Here is a 25603-nt window from a genome sequence, read left to right as displayed (position 1 = left end):
GTCAGAGGGAACTTGCTGAAGACGTTTTCAAAGGCTCACCACAAAATTCACAGACACAGGGGAGAATTTACCCTCTCTGACATGTTAGTATGAAGATTCTATCAGCCATTTCACATACCTGGGCTGCAGAATGCACACCTTATTTCAGACTTCTAAGTATTGTCCCCTATATTAATTCTGCGTCTTCCAGATTTGCTCTTGGCTTCAGGCTTTTGATGAGAGATTTAGACTTTTAGTGTGGGAAAAGTTACCATTAACCAGCAACTTCTGCAGAAGTAATGGGCTTCTTTGGCAACAGTTCAGCCCTTGTGTTTGCAGCTGCCTAGCAATGTCATCTACCTTGATTTTAGGGCAATTCAAATGTTCTTCCACAAAAATGAGCTTTGAGGAAAGAAACTGGATGTTTCGATCTAGGAAAGACACTATAGCTCACATCCAGAACAGTTTTCAGCTTTCAATTTAACCTTCTCACTGAATTTGCCCTAAAAGTCACTCACCTCTGGGGCTGTCCTAGTCCAGAAGCTGAGGGAAGTTGTAGATGGGAAACAAAAGTGAAATCCCAGCCTGGGTTTTGAGAGTGCTTTTTGAAAGAAGTGGAGTAAGTGTGCTGGTGAAAGTCTGCCCAGCTAGGTGGAGAGGTGGGGCCTTTCACAGAGTGGCTCTGAAGGAAGAAGGTATTTTTCCTGAGGCAGGTAAAAAGTGTTTGTCTTCCTGTGGTCTGGATAGAATTGTGGAGATTGGAAAAATAGGGGGTTTTCTTTTTTTTTCTTTTTTTTTTTTTCTTTTTTTTTTAATCAGATAAGGAAGCAGACAAACAGAGCAGGAGGTGGATGTGTGGTTTCCATAGTGATGTAACTGTGGAAGCTTTTGCATGCTGAGCTTTGCCTCACTGTAATCACACTTAAAGGCTACGAGTATTCAACTCTTCTACAAGGGGAATGTAAATGTACGAACACAGAAATGAGAAAAATGCAACTACATGGCCAAGAATATATGGATGTTGGGAACCTTATTTTTGTCATGGCTTGTTTCTCCTTTATCTGTTGTTCTGTGCTGAGTCAACACATGTGATAATACTGTTATAACACCACATTTCTTGCTGTACCAGTCCGTGATATGCTGACTTGTGTCCTTAGTTTTCTTCTCATCTGTACATGCAAGCATTCCACAGCACTGATAGCTGTCACTCTGTTCACCCACAACAATTTCAAACAGGTACTGATTGAGAAACATGTTCCAAACTCTTTCAACATACCAGCTGATCAGAGCACCACCCTCTACAGCTGGGGGGAAGGTACTTGATGCTGCTCCTAACCATCACCTCAGCTGTTCCTGTAGGCTGTGGAAATGAACTGCACGTGACATTAAACTGTAGTTTATTTGGGAATTTTTGAAGTGTTTTACTATTAAAAACAAACAAACAAACAAAAAAAACTTTGGGGGATTTTTTTTGTTTTTTGCATTTGGAGAGAGATGGTTATGAGCTTAAGTGGCTGAATTTGAAAGCATTCAAAAAAAAGATGGGGTGCCAAATTTTTCAGCATCTCAGTTGATGGAATATCAGCAGGTCATAGAGGCAGATAAAGAACATATCTGTGTGCAAATGCTACACATTTACACATCTGACAACTAGACACACCAATCCTGCGTACCCACCTGCATAGTCTTCATGAGTCACAGGCATCTGTGCCTCCTCAGCTTCCTCTTTTAATGGCGTTGCTGGATGCTTCCCATGCTCTTCCTCTGAAAAAAAGTTGCTTACCTAGGGCATTTGTTTTGCTTGTCTAATGGATGTAATGGGTCATCTGTTCTCTTTATAGAAAGGAATGTTAATTATTTTCAGAAAGCTAATTAGGTTGCTAATGAGAAGCTCTACTACAGTAATATTTCCTTTAATTATTCACTCTTAAGTGCTGTACAGAAGAGAAGAAGCTTATTGAACATGCTGTTAAATATGAATATGTGAATCCACTCAGAGATGCACCCCCGGGCACCCTGGAATAAAAAAATGCCTTGGTGAACTCCAGCATCCATGTGACACAGATGACTGAGTAGACAAGGGTGATGCTGGAGCCTTCCAATCCTGCAGCCTTTCTGATTCTATCTGGATCTAGTACTGCTGCAAGTGGCTGATTGCAGTTGCTCTCTGTGTTCCACTGGTGCTGGATGGTTTTTGGCAGTATCAGTAACCAATTGTGCAACCTGCCAAACCTATCTGTAACTAAATGCAGTTCTTGTGGCAGCCAGAGGCATAGCAAGGTGGGGTGATTAATCCACAGCTGTATCTCAGAGTGCTGTGAACCTCAGCAAAATGGAGGTTTCATGAGTCCTTTGTTACTGTGCAGTACAGTTTAGCCCGTCACATCTCTCTTGTGGCCACTGCATCTTTGGTTTTGCACCAGTTTGCACATTGTTTTGTGAGGCAGCACAGCTTTAAGATACCCAATCCATGTGTTCACTTTGGCTCTGACTTAGGAATATCATTTTACTTCTCCATTTGAGACCTGGGTGCTACTCATCTAATTTTTTTTTTTTTCTTTCCACACCCTTCATTGTAGAAATCTCAATGGCTTTTAGAATTAATCTGGAAGAGCTATGGTATTGCAGATTTAGGTGTACCTCCACAATGAGAGACGTTGGGTAGATCTCCAGTATCTCCTGATCTGTAAGTGCTGAGCCTTCATGCCGCATCACATCTTTGCAGCATTCTCTGATGTGTAGTCCAATTCCTGAGGCTTCATCCCAGCCTTCTAACACCTCTGCCACTTGATTTCTCCTATGCTCTCCGTCAGACTCCTGGAGTCCTTTGTGTGCTATAGCTCTGTCAGGAGGGGAGCAGTACTCTGTTAAAAGGGGACACGTCCAGGCAGCAGCAGGAGCTCCCTGTGCCTGTGTGCTGATCATCGCAGAGCCTGTCACAGAATGAAGGGAGGTTCTGCCGGTGTTGTGGCTGCAGTGTAGAACTTTGTACGTTATAATGTGCTGTCAGTGTCTAAATTCAGATGAGTGGGAGTGACCTAAGGCCTAAATAGCTCAGAAAACTGTTACTAACATAAGGTTTTAGAAGTCACCCTTCAATTCTAGAGTGTTTTCAGGTACAGATGTACTCTGTTCTGTGTTACACATGCACTTGTTTAAAAGTTGCTTTTACATATGCAAAGTGTAAGTTAACTTTGTATATTGTTACAGCTATGGGAACTCTGAGAAACAAGGAAAATAGAGTGAAGCAATCTGGTTAGGTGCAGGATAGGTTCTAAGTTAGGACAGGTTTAAGCACAAGGAGCACACTTGAAAAGTGCCTCAGTAGCCATTCTAAACACCTTGGTTTCGCTAGATGCTGCCATGCAAAGTCGTGGCACTAGCATGAGTTGTCATGAGTGCAGTGTGACAGGTCTTTTGTTGTATGGATTGAGACTGCTCATATAATGGAAGCACATTCAGTCTGATTTAGCCACGGTAGGTGATAAGAACTTAAATTCTTATTCATCCTACCAATAGTGTATGCTCAAATACCTGCTGATTGACATAGAAGCCCTCGCACACTGCTTGGTATAAGTGCCTCCTGAGAGGAACGGACAGGGTGACCAGTGTGTGTGCCTCCAGGGCTGCCAACAGCAGATGTGTGATTGAAATGACAGCTCTTAAGCATTTTACATAAGCAGAGACAACATATGCTGCTGCTCTGGTTCCATTTGCTGTGGATCATCTGATGCTCTGTTTGTTGAACACATGTTAAAGATGATTCTAAAGGAATTTAGGTATGCTTTTTTTTGTTTTGGAGAGGTTTTTTTTTTCTTTCTTATGTTTTTGGTGGCTGATGTGAGTAGGATTGCATTGAAGAATTCTGTATTACTCTTATCACAAGATCATTCCTGACACGCAGAGGAGAGCTGTCCCTTTGCCCAGAGGCATGAGGTGCCTATTGTTGCCCCAAGGAAAATAAGGTAAAGAAAAATATCTTTGTGTTTGATAAGACCTGAAATTATCCCACTTAATCTTGGGTAAACTGGGGTAAATAAGTGATGATTCTACAAGCTTCAAGTGCCTGTAGGGAGGTATTGGGAAGGTGCAGGAATAGTACCCTGGTGATACCAATGCGCAGGCTCCACTTTTGTTTCCACTATGTCCACTTGTGGCTGCCATCACAGCTTGGGTTGACTGCTAGCGAGAGGCTGCAGAGACAAAGCTTGTAGCCAAGGTACCTGGAAGTGTCTGAAGTTTTTGAGTCCATCCTGGTCTGTATGTGGTGAGAAAGTTTATATGAAATTCAAAAGCTAGTAAAACTGCCATTCAAATAATTTGCCAGAATCGTGTTCTGCTGTAGTAATGGTGTAAAGCAGGTGACTGCAGCCTGAATCTCAAGGAAGGTTCTTTTCAGTTAATATTAACAAGAGCTCTGTGCCCGCACAAAGGAGAGGTCAGTTCCTCACTGCTAAACTAACAGCTGTGTCTCCTAAATAACATGTGGGTTGTTTTGGTTTTTTTTTAGAATATGTCTTTATCTTTTATCTTCAGGAAATTGCAAAATAAAAGCTGAAAACATAAGCCAGGTATTAGGGGCACTCCAAACAAAGAGCTGAACAGAAAGTCCCAAACAGAAAATAGCCTGGCTCTGGAAAAGCCCTGTTCTGCTCTGGAGCCAGTGATGGGTTGCCACTTGGGCAGGATGCTTCTGTCACCTCTTGCCAAGGCCATTCTGTCTGAACACAAAGGGACAATTACACAGTAGCTGGATGAAGCATTAGGTTACAGCAGGATAAAACGAAGTCAGGTGAATTGCTGTTCAGTGACAAGGTAGGGACCACACCATGGGCTCCGGAGGGGCAGTTTGCCTTCATTTTGCCCTCCTGCTGCACTGTGGTGTGGCCATGGTGTTTTTCTTTTCTGAGTGTTCCCCCCAGGGGGAAACTGAGTCCTTTTTACCAGGTGCAGAGCACAGTAGGCTTCCTCTGGCAATGTCACTGAAATTAAGGGACGGCTTGGTCATTGTGAGAAACTGGTTATGGGAGGTATTAAGAAAGAATTGAACTCTGTGGGTGGAAGCAGTGATCTGACCACTTCCTCTTGCACATACGAGTGGAATGTAAATGTCTCTGTGGAGCGCAGCCTGGTAGGGAGCATCTTTTCTCATCTTGCAGCTGACAGTGTCCTTGTACATCACAGGATTTGGTCACTAGGCTTTGTGAAACTTTCAGAATTCTACTCTTGGGAACTGGGTGAGGTATTTTCTACTCAGAACTCCTTTTCCTTCAAAGATTAAGTGCCATAGGGTTTCCTAAGGAGTGGTAATATGTTTGACAGCAGCTGATGCTGGTGGGGTGCTAGAGCAGGGGTGAACAGTAAGATTCGGGTACTCGGCTGTGTTTGGGCTTGGAGCTATTTGTTGTGTCAGGTTTCTGTCTCTGATCTGATCAAAGTAATAACATCAAAAAGTTGCTGAAAATATGTCTGGGTCTTCGGTGGGTCTGATCTTCTCTGGCACAAGCATTAAGCATCTTGCCTGTGCAACCCAGCAGTGAAGACAAGCCACGTGCATTGCAGAGCTGAAACCAGGCAGACATTGACTGCCAATTGCTCCTCCATAGTCATGTCCCTGTGTGTTCTGGAGGGCCCTGTATGCCCATCAAAGTGTTTTTGTGAGTGTAGTTTGGTGTTAGTGAAAGGTAGTGACTGGACTGTTCAGAAATTCTGAGACTGAGAATGTGAGTTTTATCTGTTATACATCAATATGAGAGGCAAGTAAATGAATACAGAGTCAGCTGGTGTCTGGTCTCTCTTTTGACATGGCCAAGGTTCCTGGCTAATTAGTGCCTGTGGTTGGATTATGAAAAATCTTTGTCAATCATTTGAAATATAAGAAAACATAAGAGCTTTGTGTCTTGGAACATCTTATTTTTGAAGCCCAAATAGCAAAATAAATAGGATTCTAGTTTTTAAATCTCGGTCTTCCTGCAGCAACAGGGAATTAAGAAAGATGATGTAGTTTGACATGTTATTTTAGGTACATACTGTTTGTGTGTTTGTACAGGCCTTTGTTACTTGAGTTTACTAATACCTGTTTGTATCCTGTGATGGAAATACTGGGGGGGGGGGGGATGAAGTATTCTGATACGAGCTGGAAAGCAAGGAGTTCATCTGTCTTAACAAACTTCTATTCTAGAAAGGTGTTTTTTCTCTCCTTTCTTTCATTTCATCCTCAATGTTGGCATCTGAGACAGGCAGATGCAAGGCAGGATCTGGCATTTGGCAATTTCAGTTGTGATGTGTGCTGCTAGCCCCGGGCTGAGGCTGCAGGAGATTATGACAACAAAAGCCCCCTCCTGCTGCTGATCTTTCTGCTGGGCATTAGACAAATGATAGCCATGCCCCACTGCAGCACCAGGTTGGTGGAGATGGGATTTAAACAATTGACTTCTCTGTTTCATAAGGCCAAAACAGGTCAGTGCACACAGTCTGGCTATACTTAGTCATTTTCTGTTCTTCCTGCATACAGCAGCTTTTTCAGACAGAAGGGAATGCTGAACTAGAGAAGCACAAACAATCTCCTGCCTGCAGAGCAGAGCAGAACTTAGTTTTCTGAAACAGTGTCTAATACCAAGGGAAACTGTTCTAGAGGCTGTTGACTTAAGGTTGATAGTCAGAAGTAGGGTAGAACATGTATGCAGATTTTATCTCATCACTGCAGCAGCTGTGAAGAGCTATGGATCTTCATTATTATCTGTGCAGGTGAGGTTAGTGGTTATGAAACAAGTGATTTGTTTTCCCAAAATCTGGCCCCTGCAAGGATTCTGCTTTAATACACTTGTAAATTTACTTCTGTGTGTGCACTCTTCCTCATTTCCTTCAATTCTACAAATTATCCTGAGTCTTTCCAACTATCTTTTTTTGAGCCAGATTTTGTTCCCAAGGCAAAGTTCTCATGAGGTTTTTTCCCACATTATTTCACCAAATCACTGAATGGCTTATGTTGGAGGAGACCTTAAAGATCATCTATTTCCAACCTCTCCCATCTGGGCAGGGTTGCCAACCACTAGATTGGGCACTAGATCAGGTTGCCCAGGGCCCCATCCAACCTGGTCTTGAACATTTCCAGGGATGAGGCATCCACAACTTCTCACCAGCTTTCCCTCCCTTTCTATGCTTTAACTCTTGGGTCTTAAAGGAGACAACACAAATATGGTAGCAGTTTCAAGCAAGAAAATTGTTCTGCCTTTTATTGTGACAGCTGTGTGTATGAACTCAAATCCAAATCTCCCTTTGTCTTTGTGTGTTGACCTTTTGTATCTGTGCCATCTTTCTCCAGCTGAGAGAGGAAGATATTTTCTGTGTGAATTGGCAACCAATAGGAGTGAAGAGGTGAGTATTATTTTGACCTCCTTGCTGAGTTTAGGATTAGAGTTAGTAGTTCTTAAGGATCTTCTGTTGTAAGGTGGAGGCTTACTAAGGTGGAGGCTTAATTCCTTTCTCAGGTATTTATCAAGTAAGCTGTATTTACATGACACAAGTAGTTTTCAAGTAGTTCCAAAGAAAATGTTTGTTAGGTACTATTCACTAGACATGGTTTTGAATTCTTCTGAAGACTAAATGTGTACATCAGATCCAGGATAAGGGACGAATACGAGTAGGCTTTCAGCACATGTCGCAGCCACAAATGGCCAGATCTTCAAAGCAGAGGTATTGCATTATTTTATGATTTGGGCCACCCAGATAATGAAATCTATGAATGATTAATTCCTGGCCTTGTCATACGGCAGTGTTCAAAGCATCCCTGTGCACATCCTTATCAACACGTCTTGTGTCTTATTTCAAGAAGCCTAAAGGCCGATACTGATGTTGACTAATAAATATAGGCCATTTTTGGAAATGCTATACTGCATCAGAGTGATGAATCCATTCACAGGTTTTATCAGGAATACCGTTCAATAAAGCACAGTCATCTGGGCATGCTGCAGTCAAAAAAGGAAATCTGAAAGAAAGACGTAGATCTAGCATTAAATGTACCTGCTTTCATATGGGATCCTCCCTAAAGGATGGAACTGGGCATTCCCTGCGGAGCTGTAATATGTGGTTGGCAAACTGCAGGCAGGAATCCTGAATCTAGCATTTTTATATATCTGTACATCTGTAGGTAGATTTAAAAATTGTGTAAGCATAGTGGGTTGATTTGCTTTAATTAAAACAAATCAAGATGTCTGTGGTTCAGTCCCAATTAGAGCGTGAGAGAACAGTTCAGGTCTGTGATTTGGGAGTGAGGCAGCATGAAGCTCAAAAAAAACTGGAAAGGAACCAAGGTGAGGTCAGCTGCAGACAGAAGAGAGGCAGGGCATCCTTCTGACCCAGCTCCCTGGCTCACAAGCTGGAGTTTGTGAAACTGCAGCTGGAAGCACACTTTTCTGCCTGGAAGAACAGTACTGGGAAACATTTCTGGGACTGTGCTTTCATGAGGTGAGTGACTTGAAAAGGAGATAGATGTAGGGTGAGGCAGTAAAAGCTTGAGGGCCAATGCTGAGTTAAGAAACTGATGACTAAAGAGGTAACAGGTTTCTCTGAATAGCAGGAAGAAGCAGATGCCCAGTTCCACATGAAGCACAAATGTTTAGTTACTCTTCTATTTGAAAAAGGCTGTGAGTGCTTGGCCAACCACTTCTTGGAAGGTTGATGATTTCAGTTAGTTTTTCCAGTGGGAAAGTGCCACCTTCTTGAGGCACAAATCAGACGGGTGACTTTGATCTGAGAAGAAATACGAACCTGTGAATTTGAGGTTTGTAACAGATCTGTTTCTTCATTGTTACAAAAGAAAAAAGTGGCAAGAGTGCATAAAAAGTGAAGATGGTATGAATGTATTTGTAACCCAGACAGAACAGAATCATAGAATCGTTAAGTTTGGAAAAGGCCACTGAGATCATCTAGTCCAACCATCATCCCACCCCTACCATGCCCATTAACCACGTTCCTCAGTGCCATGTCCACTTGGTTCTTGAACATCTCCAGGGATGGTGTCTCCACCACCTCCCTGGGCAGCCTGTGCCAGTGCCCAACCACTCTTTCTCAGAAGAAATTTTTCCTGATATCCAACCTGAAGATAATAAGCTTCCTGATACTTTGAGGAAATAACAGCGCTGAAAATGTAAGTGTTCTTTTTGCAAAGATGTAAATGGCAACTACCCAATGCAGCAGGGGGATATGTTTGCTGTGTAGGAATTTGGCCTAGAACCTAAGACTTCTTTTTGTTGTTTTTTTTCTTTAATTTCTTATTAAGGACAGAAAAATTTGAGTAGTCTCTGAAGACAAATATCCTCAGTGATAGCACTTACAGGATGCTTGCAGCTTTTTCTGAATTGAGCTAAACCTGAACAGTAGAGGCTAAAATTCACTAATTTATTTGCTCCTACAATGTATTTCAACTGCTGATTTTTGTGCTCTGCAAGCCAGTTATGGCATGATTCACCCCTAAGGTAAAATGGAAGCTGTTTCAGAGGAGCTGCCTTCCCCAGCTGTAGGCAGGGGTGCCTACCTGAGGATTTTGTTTGACACGGTGGTCAGTAGGACTCTGAGACTTAGCCTCTGCTGCCCATCCTTCCCAGATCATTTGCTGCCTCTCAGGATCTGCATGAACTTGAGATGAAGATGAGACAGCCACCGTCTTGGGGGCTCCACTAAGATTTCTTCCTTAAAAGAGAACAATTTAGCAATGTGAAATCTGTGAAGCTTCCTCCTGCAAGGCTGTTAGCAGGAAATCTCAGGCTTTGCAGCATGGCAAAAGCAGAGAGCACTTTGAGGTTCTCATTACTTCACATTTCAGTGGTAGTTTGATATTAGGAAAAGTGTGTAAGTAAATAAGAAAAATACGTATTCGCAGAATATTAAAGGAGGAACAGTTAGGAAGGAAAAAAAATGTAGAACTGCCATCAACAGAACTTCAAGAAGTTTTCTTCTCTCTTTCCCCTTTTGATGGCAGTCTAAGGTCCCACTTCTGCAGGTGCTTGAAAGTGTTCTCTCTTTTATTTCATCCATCTCCATGCAGCACTTTCTGCCTGTGAGGCTTGAATCTATCTCAGCATAAGCCCAGATGCTGCATGTCTTCATGGTTTGCTGCAGATGCTGTTCCTCTCAGGTGAGGAGTGGCCACAGCTGCTTGCTGTGGGTGCTTGCACTGCCCAGTTACCCACTACCATCACTTGAATAGTAGGGATTTATAAAGGTTTGTGTGCTGGAGAAGAGAAATGCAAGGAGAAGGAAAAAGTTTTTTGCAGCTGTGTATGTAGCAAGAATTTTTTGAGGCTGCTCTCTTCTTCTGCAGTAAAAGAAGTACCAGACTTCTGAAATGCTGCATTTAGTTTCTTCTGCAGCAAACCAGGAGACGCTGCCTCGGATCTTCCGATAGATCTAATGTTTGGGGTTTTTTTTGGTCTTTTTACACACGCAGTTTTTCTTCACGGTTTTAGGGGACTTGGATTATCTCACGGTATTAGCAGGCAAGGATTTTACATACTTTTACTTCAGTGCCTTGATCACAAGATTCTTTTCTGCCAAGCTTCATTTTCGATGCAAAGTGAGTTTGAATTTCTTGATGTTCTAATTGCCAAACCTGGCTTTCTTCCACTGCATACTGATTCTGGCTTGTAAGTGAAAATTGTTCTGAAGAGCTGGGCTAAGTGCTTGTTTGTTAGGACTGGTATTGATCTCAGAGTTGTCTAAATCAATTTATTATTGTGAGGTTGTTTATCAGGAGTAGAGTGGTGTGTATGCTTTTCATTTTGCTTTGGAAAGAAGACGAGAGGGCATTTACTAAGAAGAAAAAGAAAACTGCAAAAGAAGAGTTGCCTTAGATTTCCTTAAGAAATCATGTAAGTTAGGCAATATGCCTTGATCTTAATGTTTTTTCTATCTTGTGTTTGCTGGCTCTTTAGTGGCAGAGGAAATGATATTGGCTGTGGCTTGTAAATTCTCAGCATGTTTTCAGGATAAATTCTCTCTCCACTCATCACTCTGTTTTGGTTGCTTTTCCTTGTAAGCCATGATGTGCATTATGTTCTCTGAATGTCAGATTTGCTTCAGTCAGCTAATGCAACATGTTAAGCCCAAGCTTTCAAAAACAGCCGTGAATTTTGATTGCTACTGTGCGTGAGCACACCGTTGGAAGTGCATGTCCGTGGCCGCAAGCAGTGAGCTGACAGCTGCCCACCAAGAGCTACCAATGCTCAGTCCTGAAGTTACGGACTGTAAACTTGCAGCAGCTTTGGAAAAATCACTTCTGGAACTCAGTTCTGCCCTCACCACAGAGAATAAAGTAAATTTATGCTACTGTTAAGACTGAGAAACCTCTGCAGGCTGATAGATGCTCTGCCTACTCCTACAGCTGTGCCCTGGCTTCCAAGTGTTCTATGTGCTGGGGCTTTGGTGGACACTTTCCTCTAGTGCCAGTGCATGTCCTGAGGACTCAGGGCAGCTTTTTCACATGGGAGTGAGGCAGGTGAGGCGGTGTTCTAGCAACTAGCTAGACAGGGACTTGATTTTTGCCTGAAAAGATTTGGACAGACTCAATGATAATAATTCTACGTGTTGAGTGTGATCTCAGCCATTTTTCACAAATTTGCCTTGTGAGCACCCTACTTGCTTGACTCTAAAGGAGCTTTTTGTCTGGAACATAAGAAGCATTCCACTTGGTCACTGGATGTGAAGAGCTGCTGCCTTAGCTTGCTCTCAGGTTAGGGTGGTTGCTGTGGGCAAAGGTCCATTCCGGTAACATGAGGCAATGCATGGTGCAGGGATGGCAAGTCTCATCTTCCTGAGCTTTTTTTTCAAGAGATCACATTTGTCAGAAAAATCTTTAAACTAGTAATGCCTTCTTGTTTTCTATTTGTTCCTTGAAAAGCTCCCTCCAAAGAAACCCCCATCTTTCTCCTTATTATGAAATGGTGCCTTCTGGGCATCCCACATAGGCATTACTGGTAACAGCTACACTTCTCCACCCCTTTAGCTTAGTCTGGTAATTGGATTCATTTAATCTTCTTTTGTCGTCATTCCTTTTTACTGAATCCCAGTTCTCTTCTGAACAGATTTGAAAGATAGGCAGGGTCAGAGGCTGCCAGCAAGTATAAGAATGTACAGGGTGAAGGACCCAGAAGATGATGTACCTTGTAAGGAGAAGGAGCTAGAAACAAAAAATGAGGGGGAAAAGCAGAAAATTGTCTTTCTTCCTTGCAATATAGTAGACCTCAGAAGAATGGAGACAACAAACATCCCAATGGAGTGGAGTCCAGAGAGAGAAGGAACAAAAACAGATCAATATATTTAGAAGTAACCAAAATCCCAGAGCTCCAGATCCATCCTGAAAGTGCTAAGAGTAAGGAAGGGCCATCAAATCTGTCAAGACACATATGTCTGTGGCTCTCTTCTAGCACTCATTATGAGGCTTGATTAATCGATTTGCTGGAACTGTTCCACACTTTAGAAGAGCTAAAATTCGATTTTCTGAGATGCAGTTAATTGAGGCTCTCAGTTACCTGGAGGATGGCTATCTCCTCAGACTTATGACTTCAATGCATAAGTACTGCTGAGACTTTGCTGCATAAATCTTTAAACACTAATGAACTAATGTCTTGGGGCCAAATCCAGCACTAGTGTTCCGTAAATCTTTACTTCTAATGATCTGTGTGAGATTTATACAAAAACACTGAAGATAGATACAGTTGCAGCACGTTAATGGTGTCCCTGGTTGCACAAGCATTCTGATTTGGAGCTTACTCAGAGGGAAAGAAGAAAGAGTAAGAGATACGCATTTAAAAAGGTATTGCCTCTAAAATGTGTGTTGCTTTTCATCAACGTGTCCTCGTTGACCTACTCTTTGTTAAAGCAAAAAGGCTTTATTTGATTCTCCCAGCCTTAATGAGTAGCAAAGTATCTTCAAAGATGTCCCAGTGAAAATCATCGATAAACTCATTAAGAACAGTTACTTTTATGTAAATACTACTTGGGTAAGAAGGAGCATGTCATAAACGGAAGGGTTTATAATAAGGGAGTGGCAGGTGCCACTGTTTCAGAGTTATCTACTCACAGTTGTCTCATTTGGAAAAAGGGGGAAAAAAAGGACAACTGGAAGGGAGGATGAAAGTCTTCCTCTTGCACAAAGGATCTTGCACTGATATTTACATCCTTTCTGCTTATGTGGCCTCATGCAGCAGGTTTGACTGCATCTTGCACACCCTAAGCAATGATGGATATCCCATTTGGAGTTGATATACTGAAGTGTGGAAATATGATCTTATTGCTGTTACAGTATTGTTTTCTTACAGCCCTAAACCAGAATTCTGCCCTAATTCTTCTGAACCAGGTCTCTGTAAAGAATCACAGCCCTTCACAGTCTTCCCCTGTTCGACCTGTCCTTCCTTGTTGTAGGCAGAGGAGCTCTTGTCCTCTGTGTTACCTGCACAGGCAGCACGTTCCTCTAAGGCCTGGGTGTGGTTTCCATAGATCTCCCATTTTTCTTGTAATTCTATCATCAAGTTGGAAAAGAAGGTCCTACTTGAGAAAAACACAGTGCTTCTGAAATGTTTTTGCTCAGTCTTAATAATGACATTGTATTTGAGTGAACCATTTCTCTAGCTGCTTGAAATATACTTTTCTGGTGGAAGATACTTCCATCATCTCGAGCTGCTGTCAGTGTGCAGTCTCCATGACTTGCTCTGCTGAGACAATTGCACAGATGGCAACTGTGTTTCTTGTTTTCTGGAAGCTGCTGCTCATTCCACCAGAGCTACCTCACTGATGAATGCCATTTGTTTTTCTCAGGGGACTGAACAACTATCGTATACTCAGAGTTTTTTAATCTGTATTACTGTCACTCCATTAAAAGTATTGTATCACCAAGATCAATTATCTATTTCAAGCTTTTCATAAATGTGCATCAGTTACAGTCTTGGCCCTCTGTCTGGACGCTTGTGCCACTAACAGCCTGCAATTATTTTGAACATGGTCCTTGGGCATTAACTGCTATCCAATAAGACAGCACCATTTTCCCTCATTTCCCTTTTAAGACTGTCTTTTTCTGTACTATCTGCCAAGCATGAGCCACTTTGGTATGGCTGAGAGACAAGATACTTGGGAATGGCTGCATTGTCAATTACTTTTGTAATTGCTCAAGCAACTTGTCATCATGATGCTGTACAATACGCAACTTGTGCAAGGATGTAGCTTCTTGTATACGCTCTTGGCATTGCCCGTTCTGTTATATTTTTTAACGTATACTTTGGTGTCACCTTGAATTGAATGTTGTACAGGAGAAACTGCGTTGACTGAAGGACTTACTGCCTAGCGCAGTGGAACCAGATTACATCTGGGCTTCCCCAGTTCAGCAACTGCCCTGTCTACAGGTGCTTTTCATCAACAGGCCGTCTGTGAGGATTGTCCTTCAAGGACATCAAGAGCAGGAAGTTCCCATCAAGCTTGTGCTGACTTGGCACTTGACAGTTGAAGGGAAGTGCTGAGACAGTGTCAGCACTTTGATGCTTTACTTCTTGCAGTTACAGTGAAAGGCTCGGGATTCATAATACATCAGTGGTGGTTATAAATGGGATCATTTGTACTGTAGAGGTTGTCTCAGACCTGCTTTCAGTTCAGCTATTAGCCAAAAATTTCAGTATCAGGAATTGATACTTAGCAGAGTCTTTCACCCACTAGTTCAAAATGTGCTGTTGACCCAAATGTGTAGCATTTGATGATAGTTCAGTACCATATGTGAAACAGATTGTGCTGTTAGGAAAAGAGTCTTTGTTCATTCACATCATGTGAGCTGACAAGTCTATGGTTGTTTATAGGTGATTACTTAAGACAGGAGTGAATTCATGGATACAGTTCTGTCCTTTCCACTTTCAATATTCCCCATTGGTTTTCATTGCTAAGAAACATACCACAGTTCATCTTTCCTCCCATAGGTACTTTTTCAGTGAATATTCTCTTTTGTGCTCTCCATTTTCATTATTCCACTTCCATTTTCCTGATGATTTCCTGGCAGTTTCAGTCACACTGCATGTTAATATTTTGTCCAGAGAGGCAGTGATTACAAAGCAGGGCAGGAACAATCCACTTGGAATTGCACACAGGACATAATGTAGTCCTTACTTAGCACACTGTACCATGGGGTGACAAGTGCAGAGCCAGTGAATTAAATAATGCCTGATGAAGTTGAGAAACTCAGCCTGGAATAAAAAGTTTTTTAAAATCCAGAAGATGTCAAATTCACCCTAGAGCATAGGTCTCCCTTCAATAAAACTGTATCTAATTAGCTTCTGCCAGTGAATATAGTGTGGGAAAGCAATGCTTAGGACCTTGTGAATCTCTACAAAGAAGCATGAAAATCAACTGTGTTTAAACTGCTCAGCGATAAGCAAATTATGCCCTCTCACAAATCACTTCACCAAGTTTCCTCCTGTAGAGACAAATAGAGTTTGTTCTCATTTCCTATTTATCATGACTAACTACCTCTCTCTATGCTCAGCTGTTCTTTTTATTCTCATTCTTTGTGCTTTGCTGTCCTGAAGCGAAATCTGTATGGATTTCAATGGCTCTCTTGTCTTTTTTTGACTTGGTACTGGGCAGTTCGATAGCATAAGAGATGATTCTTTAAATCCTAGGTATGATGCCAAAATTCTCTAACTGAAAGAATTAAGAAGAGATAACAGTTCAGCTGAATGGATGCAAGGTGTATATGGGGAAGTGTAAAACCTCTGAGACTTTCTCTTCTGGTTTCCTTTCTGTAGCTCCCATCAAATCTCAGTCTTTCTCTGCAGTAAACTTTCTGGGTATGGAGACTGTAGGAGACAGATTAAAAAGGCTCAGATTTTCAATGCTGTGCTCAGCTAGTCTTCATTTTAGAGACAGAAATAAAAGCAAAGGACAGTACTGTTTCTTGAAGAGAGCAAAAAGATGATGTGAGCTCCTTCTGAGAAGCCTGTATTTTTCTGCTGATGATCATCCAGTAAGTTCTTTAGTAGCCTCACTCCTGGCAAAGTCCTTGAAACTTTCAGTTCCCTCTTTACCATGAGTGCAGTAACAGCTACATCCCAGTCTTCATTCAGAGTAGTCCAGATGCATTCTGAGACTTAGAGGCTGATAAGGTGCCACCTTTCCCCAGGGCTTAAATTTGCTGTAGTAAAAATGATACAAAAATGCACTTTTCTTATTAGAATTTTCCCTTTGTGGATGTTACTGATCTGTGCATGTTGCAACGTAGGTGGTAAAGACTTGAATTCCTCATTGACTCCTCTCTCTGTCTTTGTTTCAGAGTGCCTACCGGGGCGCGTGCGGAAGGATGGCTGCGGCAGAACCTCTGACCGCTTTCTCCCGATGGTACCTCTATGCCATTCATGGCTATTTCTGTGAGGTCATGTTCACAGCTGCCTGGGAGTTTGTGGTCAACTTCAACTGGAAGTTCCCAGGTGTTACCAGTGTGTGGGCACTCTTCATCTATGGCACCTCCATCCTCATTGTGGAGAAGATGTATCTGTATCTCAAAGACAAGTGTCACATTTTAGTTCGCTGCTTTATTTACACCCTCTGGACGTATCTCTGGGAGTTCACCACTGGCCTCATCCTACGCCAGTTCAATGCCTGCCCGTGGGACTATTCCCAATTTGATTTTGACTTCATGGGCCTGATCACCCTGGAGTATGCCATCCCATGGTTTTGTGCTTCTTTCATCATGGAACAGCTGGTGATCAGGAACACCCTGCGCTTGAGATTTGATGAGACTGCCGAGCCAGGGGCTCCTACTGTTCCCATTGCCTTGGCCAATGGCCACGTGAAGACGGATTGAACCATGACTCGGAGCCACCCTTAGCAATCTGAGAGAGCCCAGACTCTACCACAGGCTGTTAGCTCTGGCTTCGAGGTACTGCTCCTTGCTGTATGATAAGATTCATAAACCCCATTTTTCTAATGGGGGTGTGCATGGGATATACCAGAAAAAAAAATGGAACCAATAGATTTTGTAAGGATTTTACTCTTTGGGTTCCAAGGACCAATATCAGTTACTTGTTAGTTAGGTCATTTCTGATTTTAACTTATTACAGATGAAAGCAGTCCTTTTGCTTACACTTCTGTGTGGAGAAAGAAGGAGGGAAAAAATACTAAGGTGGAAAAGTATTCAACAAGGAAAAATGGAATCATTGGAGGATGGTCATGGACACGCCAGCAAAGTCAGTGATCGGCTTACTCCATTAGGCAATATTCAGGTGCTTGCTTGCAACCAATACCTCCTGTGGGACCTGAGATGCTGCAGGAACAAGGAAAATCCGTCTGCTATGGAGAAGAACCTAAGGCTGGCAGTCTGCTGGGGAGGTAGATGGTGTTCCCCTCATGAGGTCCCACTGGCCTACCCCAAGGTTCTTTTTTTGCACCAGAATATAATATGGTGCTGGACATCTTGCTGAATTTATACAAATCTTGTACTTTTTGAAATCTCGGTCCTGATAATAGATTTTTTTCTTTTTTTTTCTTTTTTTTTTTCTCCTTTTTTTTTTTTTTTTTTTTTAAGAAAAAGCCTTTTTTGCTGAGTGAATTTTACCATAATCTGTGCAATCTGAATCTTGGCAAAAGGCACAATAAATATGTAAGTCTTCCCATCTCCTCTGTCCCCCCAAAGCAGAACTTGTCTGAAGGGCTGCTGCAGATTCCAGCTCTCATCCCAACCATGCAAACTTTGTAGAGACTATACATGCCACAAGAGTCTTCTGCCTTCCTTCCCAGGGATTCCTCTGTTTCTGGTGATGTTGATGACTTAATCTGGCTGCAACTCATTGTATTTGACCAAAGGTCAAAATTTTTTTGTGGCTGAAGTGGTACCCAGCATTCAGTCCTCTAGCACTGATGGTCACCCTCCGTCAGCACTGGCAGCCCAGTGGTCTCCTCAGTGTTCCAAGAGGATTTGCTCTTCTTTCCCAAATTCTATTCTAAATAACTACAGCAAACCTTTCCCATGAGAATAACTGCAGGCAGCAAGAGATATACCATGCTGTCTGATATAGGGAGACACATTACTTCCAAAAACAAACACAATTCTCCCTGAGGAGCTCTTCTTCACAGTTTGAGCAAGTTTTTGGGTTCTAGTGTGAGAGAAGCAATAGAGAGCTGTAGGAGCAGGGAGTGCTGTGGCTCCATTTTGGAGCTGCTTGCATGGGGGCAGTTTGAAATTTAACCTCCTGGGAACACTTGTAGAGTCCGGGAAAAGCTGTAGAACAGGAAAGGTGCCTGATACTGGCAACCACAGGTTAAATAATGTGCTTTGGTAAGCCTTGGCTGTCAGAGCCACAAAAGTGGAATTTCCTGTTGTCAGAAATATCGTGCTCGTGACAGCTTTACCAGGCAGGTTTGCTGTAATTGTCTCATAGGACAGATTAATTTTGAGTGTTCCTATACTGTAATCAGCAGAGCTGCAGCAGGGATGAATTTGGCTTGAAACACACGTGTTTGTCTGGTTGTGGGTTTCCACTCTTGCACTGTAAGCAGCCAGGTTATTTTTGTGCTGCTCCTCTGTCTCAGGTAGAGCTCAGCTGTGAACGTTGTCCCTGCGGAATCTTCTCCCAAGGGGAGAAGCACTTCTAGCCCTGTGAAGGGAATCATTGTCTGGTTCTGCCCCTAGAAAGCCAGTGTTAATCCTTTCTGTGTTGCACAGTGTGCAATTATTTTATTTCTCTCCTTCCCCCTTCTCACATGACATCCATTGCTGGCAATGGACACAAATCAATGGTGTCAAGGAGTTAATCACATCTGCCCTAGGATACACAGTGTCTCTTAAAGCACTCTGAATGTTTAGATGGGTATTTAGGGTTTCCTTTTTATAGACCATTAAGTTAAAAGAGAGCAAATACTGAGTAGATGTATATACTTTTTCCTTGCTGTGATGGCAGTATTATAAAACCAGAGAAGCACTATGTTGTTTGTCCGTCCTGATGGTCTCGCGTGTACACACCCAGGCAAAACAGTCACCTCATGTAGTGCAGGGGGCAAAAAGAGATGAGCTCTGCTGAATTAGAACAAGAACTGCAAGGTATAGATAAGAGCTGGGATTTCATCCCATACCTGGAGGTGTTCAGGGCCAGGCTCGATGGGCCCTGGGCAGCCCTATATGGTGGGTGGCAGCCCGGCCCATGGCAGGGGGTAGGAACTAGATGTTCTATGAGGTCCCTTCCAACCTAAGCCATTCTATGATTCTGTGATGTCCCCGCTTTGGCCCTAATTCTGTCAGGGTCATGCAGTACCTGGAGCCGGGCTGTTCTCTCACAGCACAGCATGGCTGTGGTGTGATGCTGCCTCTTATCTCCCCATACCATCTGAAACCCTCAGTTTCATAGAAGCATTCCTAGGATCTCTGCTTTCTCCTTAGCAGCTACAAAACTCTCAGAAGTGTTAGAAGGAGCTAGTAGCATCATTTGGTGACTCTATACCAGCTGCAGGTGGGACTAAGGGAGGAAGAGTTCACAGAGCTAACTTGGTACACAGCCATGTGTTGTGACTGCAGAAGTTTCCACCAAATGGTACAGTTCTTGCACAGTGATGTAATATTTGGGTGCTCAGGCTATGGAGGCGTCTCCCAGCAGCTACAACATCTTATTCTATTATCCCTATTGCCTATGCCATTGTAACCACTACTCTGGTTTGCTTTCTAGCGATGTCTGATGCGTACCACCTAGATATTGCATCCTTAGAGACTTGTAACTTACACCCAGAAGTGCACTTCTCTTGCAGTTTGCACACCAGAAACAGGAAAGGACCCAACAAATTATTAAATAATTTCAAATAATTCCCTGGACAACAAACATTATTGCAGGGTTTTGCTTTAATACCATGTACCTAACAAAGCAGGGTTAGCTAGACTTCTTGCTAAGCAATGTGGCTTTGTCTCTTCTGCAAAATCTCTCTTTTTAATACGTGTGATGCTTCTTACAACATCTTACAGGAGAAGTGCCCAGAGCACGTTACTGAGGTCTTGGTGGCAGCTCAGCATGAGCTCAGGAGCTGGACTGAAGTGATACAGACACTTACATTGTGAAGGAAAGAAAAAAAAAACAACGCACAAGGCCTAACCGTTTGTTTGTATGTGTATCTTCCTTGGTAGATTAAAGTTGCCTGTTTTGAGTTCACCAGCAATAAAAAAAAAACTTGTGATTTATCCACCTCGTCCTAACTCTGCAGCAGGAAGGAGACAGGGGCCCTGTGCTGCTTTTTGAGGAGGGTGGGGAATGGGAGTGGTGGATTTTGGGCTCAAAGTACCCCAGGGTTCTACTTTTGACTCCCTGGTATTGCTTATCCCTCTCTCTGTCCATCCTAAGGGGTGCACACGTACATGATAAAATACAGTTCTGCATCCTCGGCACACGGAGCAGTTCAAGCATTGTTGTGATGATGTCTGTGCACATTGCAGTGATCTTGCCAGAGGGAAACAGTTGGTTCAAAGCAGGACGAGACCACATTTTGATATTGGCGTTATAATTGAGAGAAATGTGTACATATGTACCAGGTATAATTATGCCTTTGGTCTGAGTGCATTTTCTGATTAAAGCAGAATAATCCAATCAACCTTTTGCTTGACTAGTCCTGTGACTAAAAGGTAAAAAGTGGCTGAAGGATTCAAGCTTCTGGAGAATTAGGAAGCTGGTGGCAGAAGTTCTCCTGCGGCCAGTAGTGTTGCACTGCTACTGACTTTTTGTAAGCAGCACTGAAAGAAAGGGGATTTCTTCATTCACAGGAACGCCTGACCTCTGACTACTATGAATAAAACATGAACCACCACCAAGACGTGAACTGAAACCAAACAGATTTCTGTTTTATTTTTTTGCTGGGCCATGAATATGTGCACTATACCCTGAATTCAGGGGGACCTGCTCTCTTTGCTTCAGGCTTTTTGCTTGCAAACTGCAGCTGAACCACCAGACAAGGAAACCGCTCTCTTCCCCTTCCTTCCTGTGTGTTTGCAGCTACCGCCTCCCCCTGTAGAAAGAAATTCTTCCCTGGTGCATCCCTGCTCAGTCAGAAGTCATTCCCACTGTGACACCTCACCCAGCTGCTTTGGCACCCATGCACAAGTAGGCTTATGGAGCTAGGGAGGCATGAGGAGTGCTGTCAAATGGCCACCTCTCATGCCTGCCTTCCTGCACACCCCTGATGCGTCTGCTCGCAGCCCCAGACGTCCGACACAGGTGCTGGAGGAAGAAGTGCTGTCTGGAAGTAAGTCCAAGGGAGGCATGGGTTTGTTGGTGTCCAGCCCACCATTTCTTTAAAGACAAAGCTGCCCTTGCCCAATGAGTTCTTTACTATAGGTTGCCCAAACCTCCTCTGAGGAGGAAAGGAGCTTCAAAATCTCATCTTTTTTTTTTTTCTCAAGGAGATTCTCTCCTACAGCTCCATGGAAAAATAGTGATATGCGAGCTGTTGCTCATTCAACTCACAGAGGTACTGAAATGCCCCCAGCTCTGCGCTCAATCTTGGTAAGGTAGCCGTGCTGAGACATAGGACACTTCAGCGCTCAGGGTGCTGCCTGTGGCACTCTCAGCACCTGGATTAACCTATGGGCCTACTCAGGAATGCATTTTGCTGTATAAGTTGTACTCTTAATTCCATGGGTTCCGAAGGAAATGTTTTTCATGTGAAAGCAGGAGGTTAAAAGAGAAAGACTGAGATACAATACATCTTCGTTACCAGTTTTGATCTCACTTGAAAGCATTTTGTTTAAAGTTCCAGATACTTACTTGAGCCTCTAGATACCAAATGTGGGAAGGTGTTTGCCAAGGCCATGGAAGATATCACTGGTACCACTTAATGCAGGTGTGCTGTGCATGGTGTGCTGCACTGCCCCAACGCAGCCTGGGAGAGCTTCCAGTGCACGAGGACTACAACCAGAACTGCTGATGTAAGTGCTGGGTAATGGCAGCCCTGCAAGGCCTGCTGGTGACATCTACATTCCCAAATCTTCAGGATCTGGACGGGCTGGAAGCAGCTATTTCCTGTTCTCCGTGTCTGGGACTTCTTGCAGGTGGAAAGCAGTGTGGCAGGGTTTGTTCTGGCAGAAGCAGAGCATTTCCTTGACTCCTTCCTCTAGAGCCCAGGCTGCTCACTGCTGTTGCAGCTATTGGATTTCAGATGTGAATGGCCTTTGTCAGCTCCTCAGAAAAGAGCAGTTTTGGAATGGTAGTTACAAATGCTTGATGTTAGTTTGTAGAATGGTTTGTCAATTAAGGAGCTAACGACACGTATGTATCTGCAAGTTCTTATTTATATGACTGAGTGGCATGCTGTCCTGCTTTGATGCTATAAAGAAGGAGAAAGAAATATACTCTCTTTGTTTTTTAATAATTAAAAAAAAAAAAGAGTAAACATGCAGTTGAAACAATATTTGTTATATAAGTGAACACTATAAGCGTGGTGATTGTAGATATCTGGCCTTTCAAACTCAGGACATTTTCCAGTACAGAATGTGTGATTAGCTCCCATTGCAACATATCTGTACTGCTACTTTGGCATGGCTCTTCTCATTGTGTTTTGGGGGATGAGGGGAGGGAAGGAAGGGAAGGGAGCTCCCTGTATTGGACAGAAACTCATCTAAGAAGCTGGGCAATCCCTGGTTATGGCATGACACAGGGACCCTGGGCACAGGGTTGCTGTAGAGAAACCTCTCTTTACCAAGGGTTTGGACTAGATGATCTCCAGAGGTCCTTTCAACACCTCTGATTCTGTAATTCTGTGGTTCTGTTGTGACGCATTTAGTTGGAATTTGGGAACCAGTTTAGTGCACCGCATTAGGGGAGTCTTTTTTTGTAAGACATGTTTATTCTGCTAGCCTGGAGCACAGAGATTTTCCTTCTTTTCAGAAGGCTGTTATGTTTTTTACTGCTTGGTAAATGGGCTTTTGATAAACACAGCAGTCTGCCTTCAAAGTTACCATTCCTGTATTTGAATCAGCACCTTCTACTCTTATCCACAGCAACTTCTATCTCTACTTTTCCTATTTCAAAGCCAAATTTGGCTTGCTTTAAACCCTATGTCTCCTCCATTGGTGTGCACAATTTTGGTTCCAGACTGCCCTGTGTGTTACAGCCCTGGGAGCAGCAGGATGCCCACAGGTCAGAGGCTTGTAACTGAAAAAATTCCTTCCGCTTTTCACTGGAGAGAAGTTGCCAGCAGCCACCTGCACGCAGTCTGCCCAAATGCACATGAAGGGGCTATGAATCAGAGCTGATACATAGCATGGGTCTATTATGTTCAGAATAGAACTGCTCTCCCTCCCTTTACTACATTATCCCATCTTCATCAGCAGAGTACTTTGGGGTATGTATTGCTAAGGGCAATAAACTATGTTAGAGACTAAGAGATGACCATCTGCTCTATCAGCTCTAGTTGTTGCAGTTACTGCAGAGCTTATCTACACTGCTCCTTCTGCTGACATCTTATGCCACAGCTCTTCCTTGTGCCATTTCTCCATCAGCAATTTTGGCAACCTGTCACTTTCTATGCCTTACATCCATTTTGCAAACACAGGTACTCTAAGCTTCCTTTCAGGAGCTTTCCTTTGACAATTTAACATAAATGTGCTGATTATTGATGAGCTGTAGCATCCACTGAAGCCCACAAGAGCTGCAGTTGTCAGAGCTTTGGAAGCTCAGATCAGAAAGCACTTTACACGCCTGTCTTCAGGCACTGGGATAGCTGCAAGCTTGCAATTAATTTTCAGTGCCTTTGCTATCACATCCCACAATGGCATAAAATAGGCTTTCAGGCCTAAATTCAGCTAAAAGGTTGCCTTGTCTGTCTCTGAATTTCAATGTGTGCAGAATAATATGCAATTTCAAATGATCCTTCTCACAAATGCCTATACACATAGTGAGTGCATGTGTGTTTAGATGCACAAACACAGCCAAGGGCCTCTGTACTGCACCACTGACTGCATCAGAGCTTGTACTGGTGAGGAAGAACTGTAACTGCTTAGTGCAAGCAGCACTCTGGCCCATTTCCTCTGCTCCTCCCTGAACATCTAAGAACCAGAGAAGAGTCAGGATGAAGATCTGTGTGCTCATGGAGCAGGCTAGGAGAAGTGCTGTGTCTGCATGTTTTACATGGGGCTTTAAAATCAGATTAATATCTAAGACAGACATGCCACACCCCTTTAAAAAGAGGTAGTTACTGCTATGTGGACATCCTCATAGAAGGACATTTTTTACTTAATTCGAACTCATGACAAATCCCCCATTGAGGTAGAACAGGTCATTTCCCCATGTGCTTTGTGTCAGTGGGTTGAGGACACTGAGGGCCTGGGACATGCCCCAATGGGCTGCATGGCTCCCTCAGGTCACTTCAGGCAAATCTAGGAGGGTTTGCAACTCCTCCGCATGTGGCTTCTCAGCTACACGTTCTTGCTGTATGAACACCACCTCCTCAGGCCCGTTGGTGCTCTCCATTCCTCTGTATTAGATCTGAGCATTCTGTGATCCTCTGAGAAGCTCTTCCATGCTTTCTATTTCATCATCTTGTCCTCACCCCTGCAGTCCTCTTGCTGTATTGGTGCTGCTGTTACTGTGCCTGTTTCTTGTTCCCCATCCCCTATGCAGTTCAGCTGACCTGTCAGAATATACCCTTCTCCCCATTCCTGTCTGTCATGCCAGCCCTACAAACCCCAGCAAATTAGATCATCTACGTATCTATTTCACATATTTATGAGTGAGATGCTAATCCCCACATAGTGGAAGGGTCATATGTACAAAAGGGGAAGCAAGGACAGCAATATTACAGGGAGAAGTGGGGGAAGGGAGGCAATGGTGAGGGAAGGGCAGATGTCAAGGATAGGAGTATTGGAAAAAAATGCATAAAAATGAAATGTACAAAGAAGAAAGCAGCAGACAGCACTCATCACTGTGTCTTTTTGATACAGACACCCCTCGTTCTCTTTCACTGTGCCATTAGAGCTGCTCTGCCACACAGACCCACACTGCAGGGTGTCCTTGCAGAGCCCTTGCCTAACACCTGCCAATTCCTTGGCTCCCAGTGCAGCCACAAGCCACTGCCGGGCTCCCTGCAGGCACAGGATCCACAGCTCCATCTCCCATCTGTTCTTCCTGGAGTACAGAGCAGGTGAAATGGCTGTTGGAAACCATAGGCACCTCTTGGGCTGCAGGAGGGGTAAAACAGCAATTCTTAAAGAAATATAAAGCTCTTCTATGGTGGAGCTCCTTGCAGGAGGGACTGGATTTTACTGCCCTTTAAGTGATTCTGCAGCCAGTGATCTGGGGATTTGACAGTTGGGTCTCAGTCATATTTAATATGATGCAGACAACAGATGCTTCAGGAAGATTATATTTCTTCATGTACATCAGGTCTCTGAGGAGATTACATGTTCAGGATCGAGGGCTTTAGGGGCAGCCCCAGAGGAGGATTTTTCTGTTTCCAGCAAAAATATCTGTAAGTACAGGGTGTTCTGCCAAGCCTTCTACATGGAGTCAGCAGGAAATGCTGCTCCTGAGGAAGATTTCACCTGCAGCTCTGGCAGAGATAGCATTTATTATAAACAGAGCAACTGATCAGGTATCTTACAGAGTGACAACACCTTGCAGCCTGAGCA

General features: G+C 43.3%; 1 protein-coding gene across 11 annotated transcripts in view; it reads left to right on the top strand.

The window, feature by feature from the left end:
* TMEM229B (transmembrane protein 229B) overlaps positions 1-20574 on the top strand; it is a 32683-nt gene extending 12109 nt beyond the window's left edge. For 9 of the 11 annotated variants that reach the window (XM_052694010.1, XM_052694007.1, XM_052694012.1 and 6 more), the window contains one exon: positions 16283-20574. In XM_052694010.1, coding sequence (XP_052549970.1) covers positions 16310-16813 — 504 coding nt within the window. In that variant the 5' untranslated portion in view covers positions 16283-16309 and the 3' untranslated portion in view covers positions 16814-20574. Of the gene's footprint in view, positions 1-2558; positions 2666-7303; positions 7357-16282 lie in introns of all 11 variants that reach the window. The other 2 variants (XM_052694006.1, XM_052694011.1) reach the window with 2 other exon arrangements.
* Positions 20575-25603: the final 5029 nt, after the last annotated feature.

Source organism: Tympanuchus pallidicinctus, unplaced genomic scaffold (assembly GCF_026119805.1).
Source record: "Tympanuchus pallidicinctus isolate F22 unplaced genomic scaffold, pur_lepc_1.0 scaffold3, whole genome shotgun sequence".
In the NCBI taxonomy this organism is placed as follows: Eukaryota; Metazoa; Chordata; class Aves; order Galliformes; family Phasianidae; genus Tympanuchus; species Tympanuchus pallidicinctus.
Note: the sequence above shows the minus strand (reverse complement) of the source record. Positions and strands in the feature narration are given on the sequence as shown.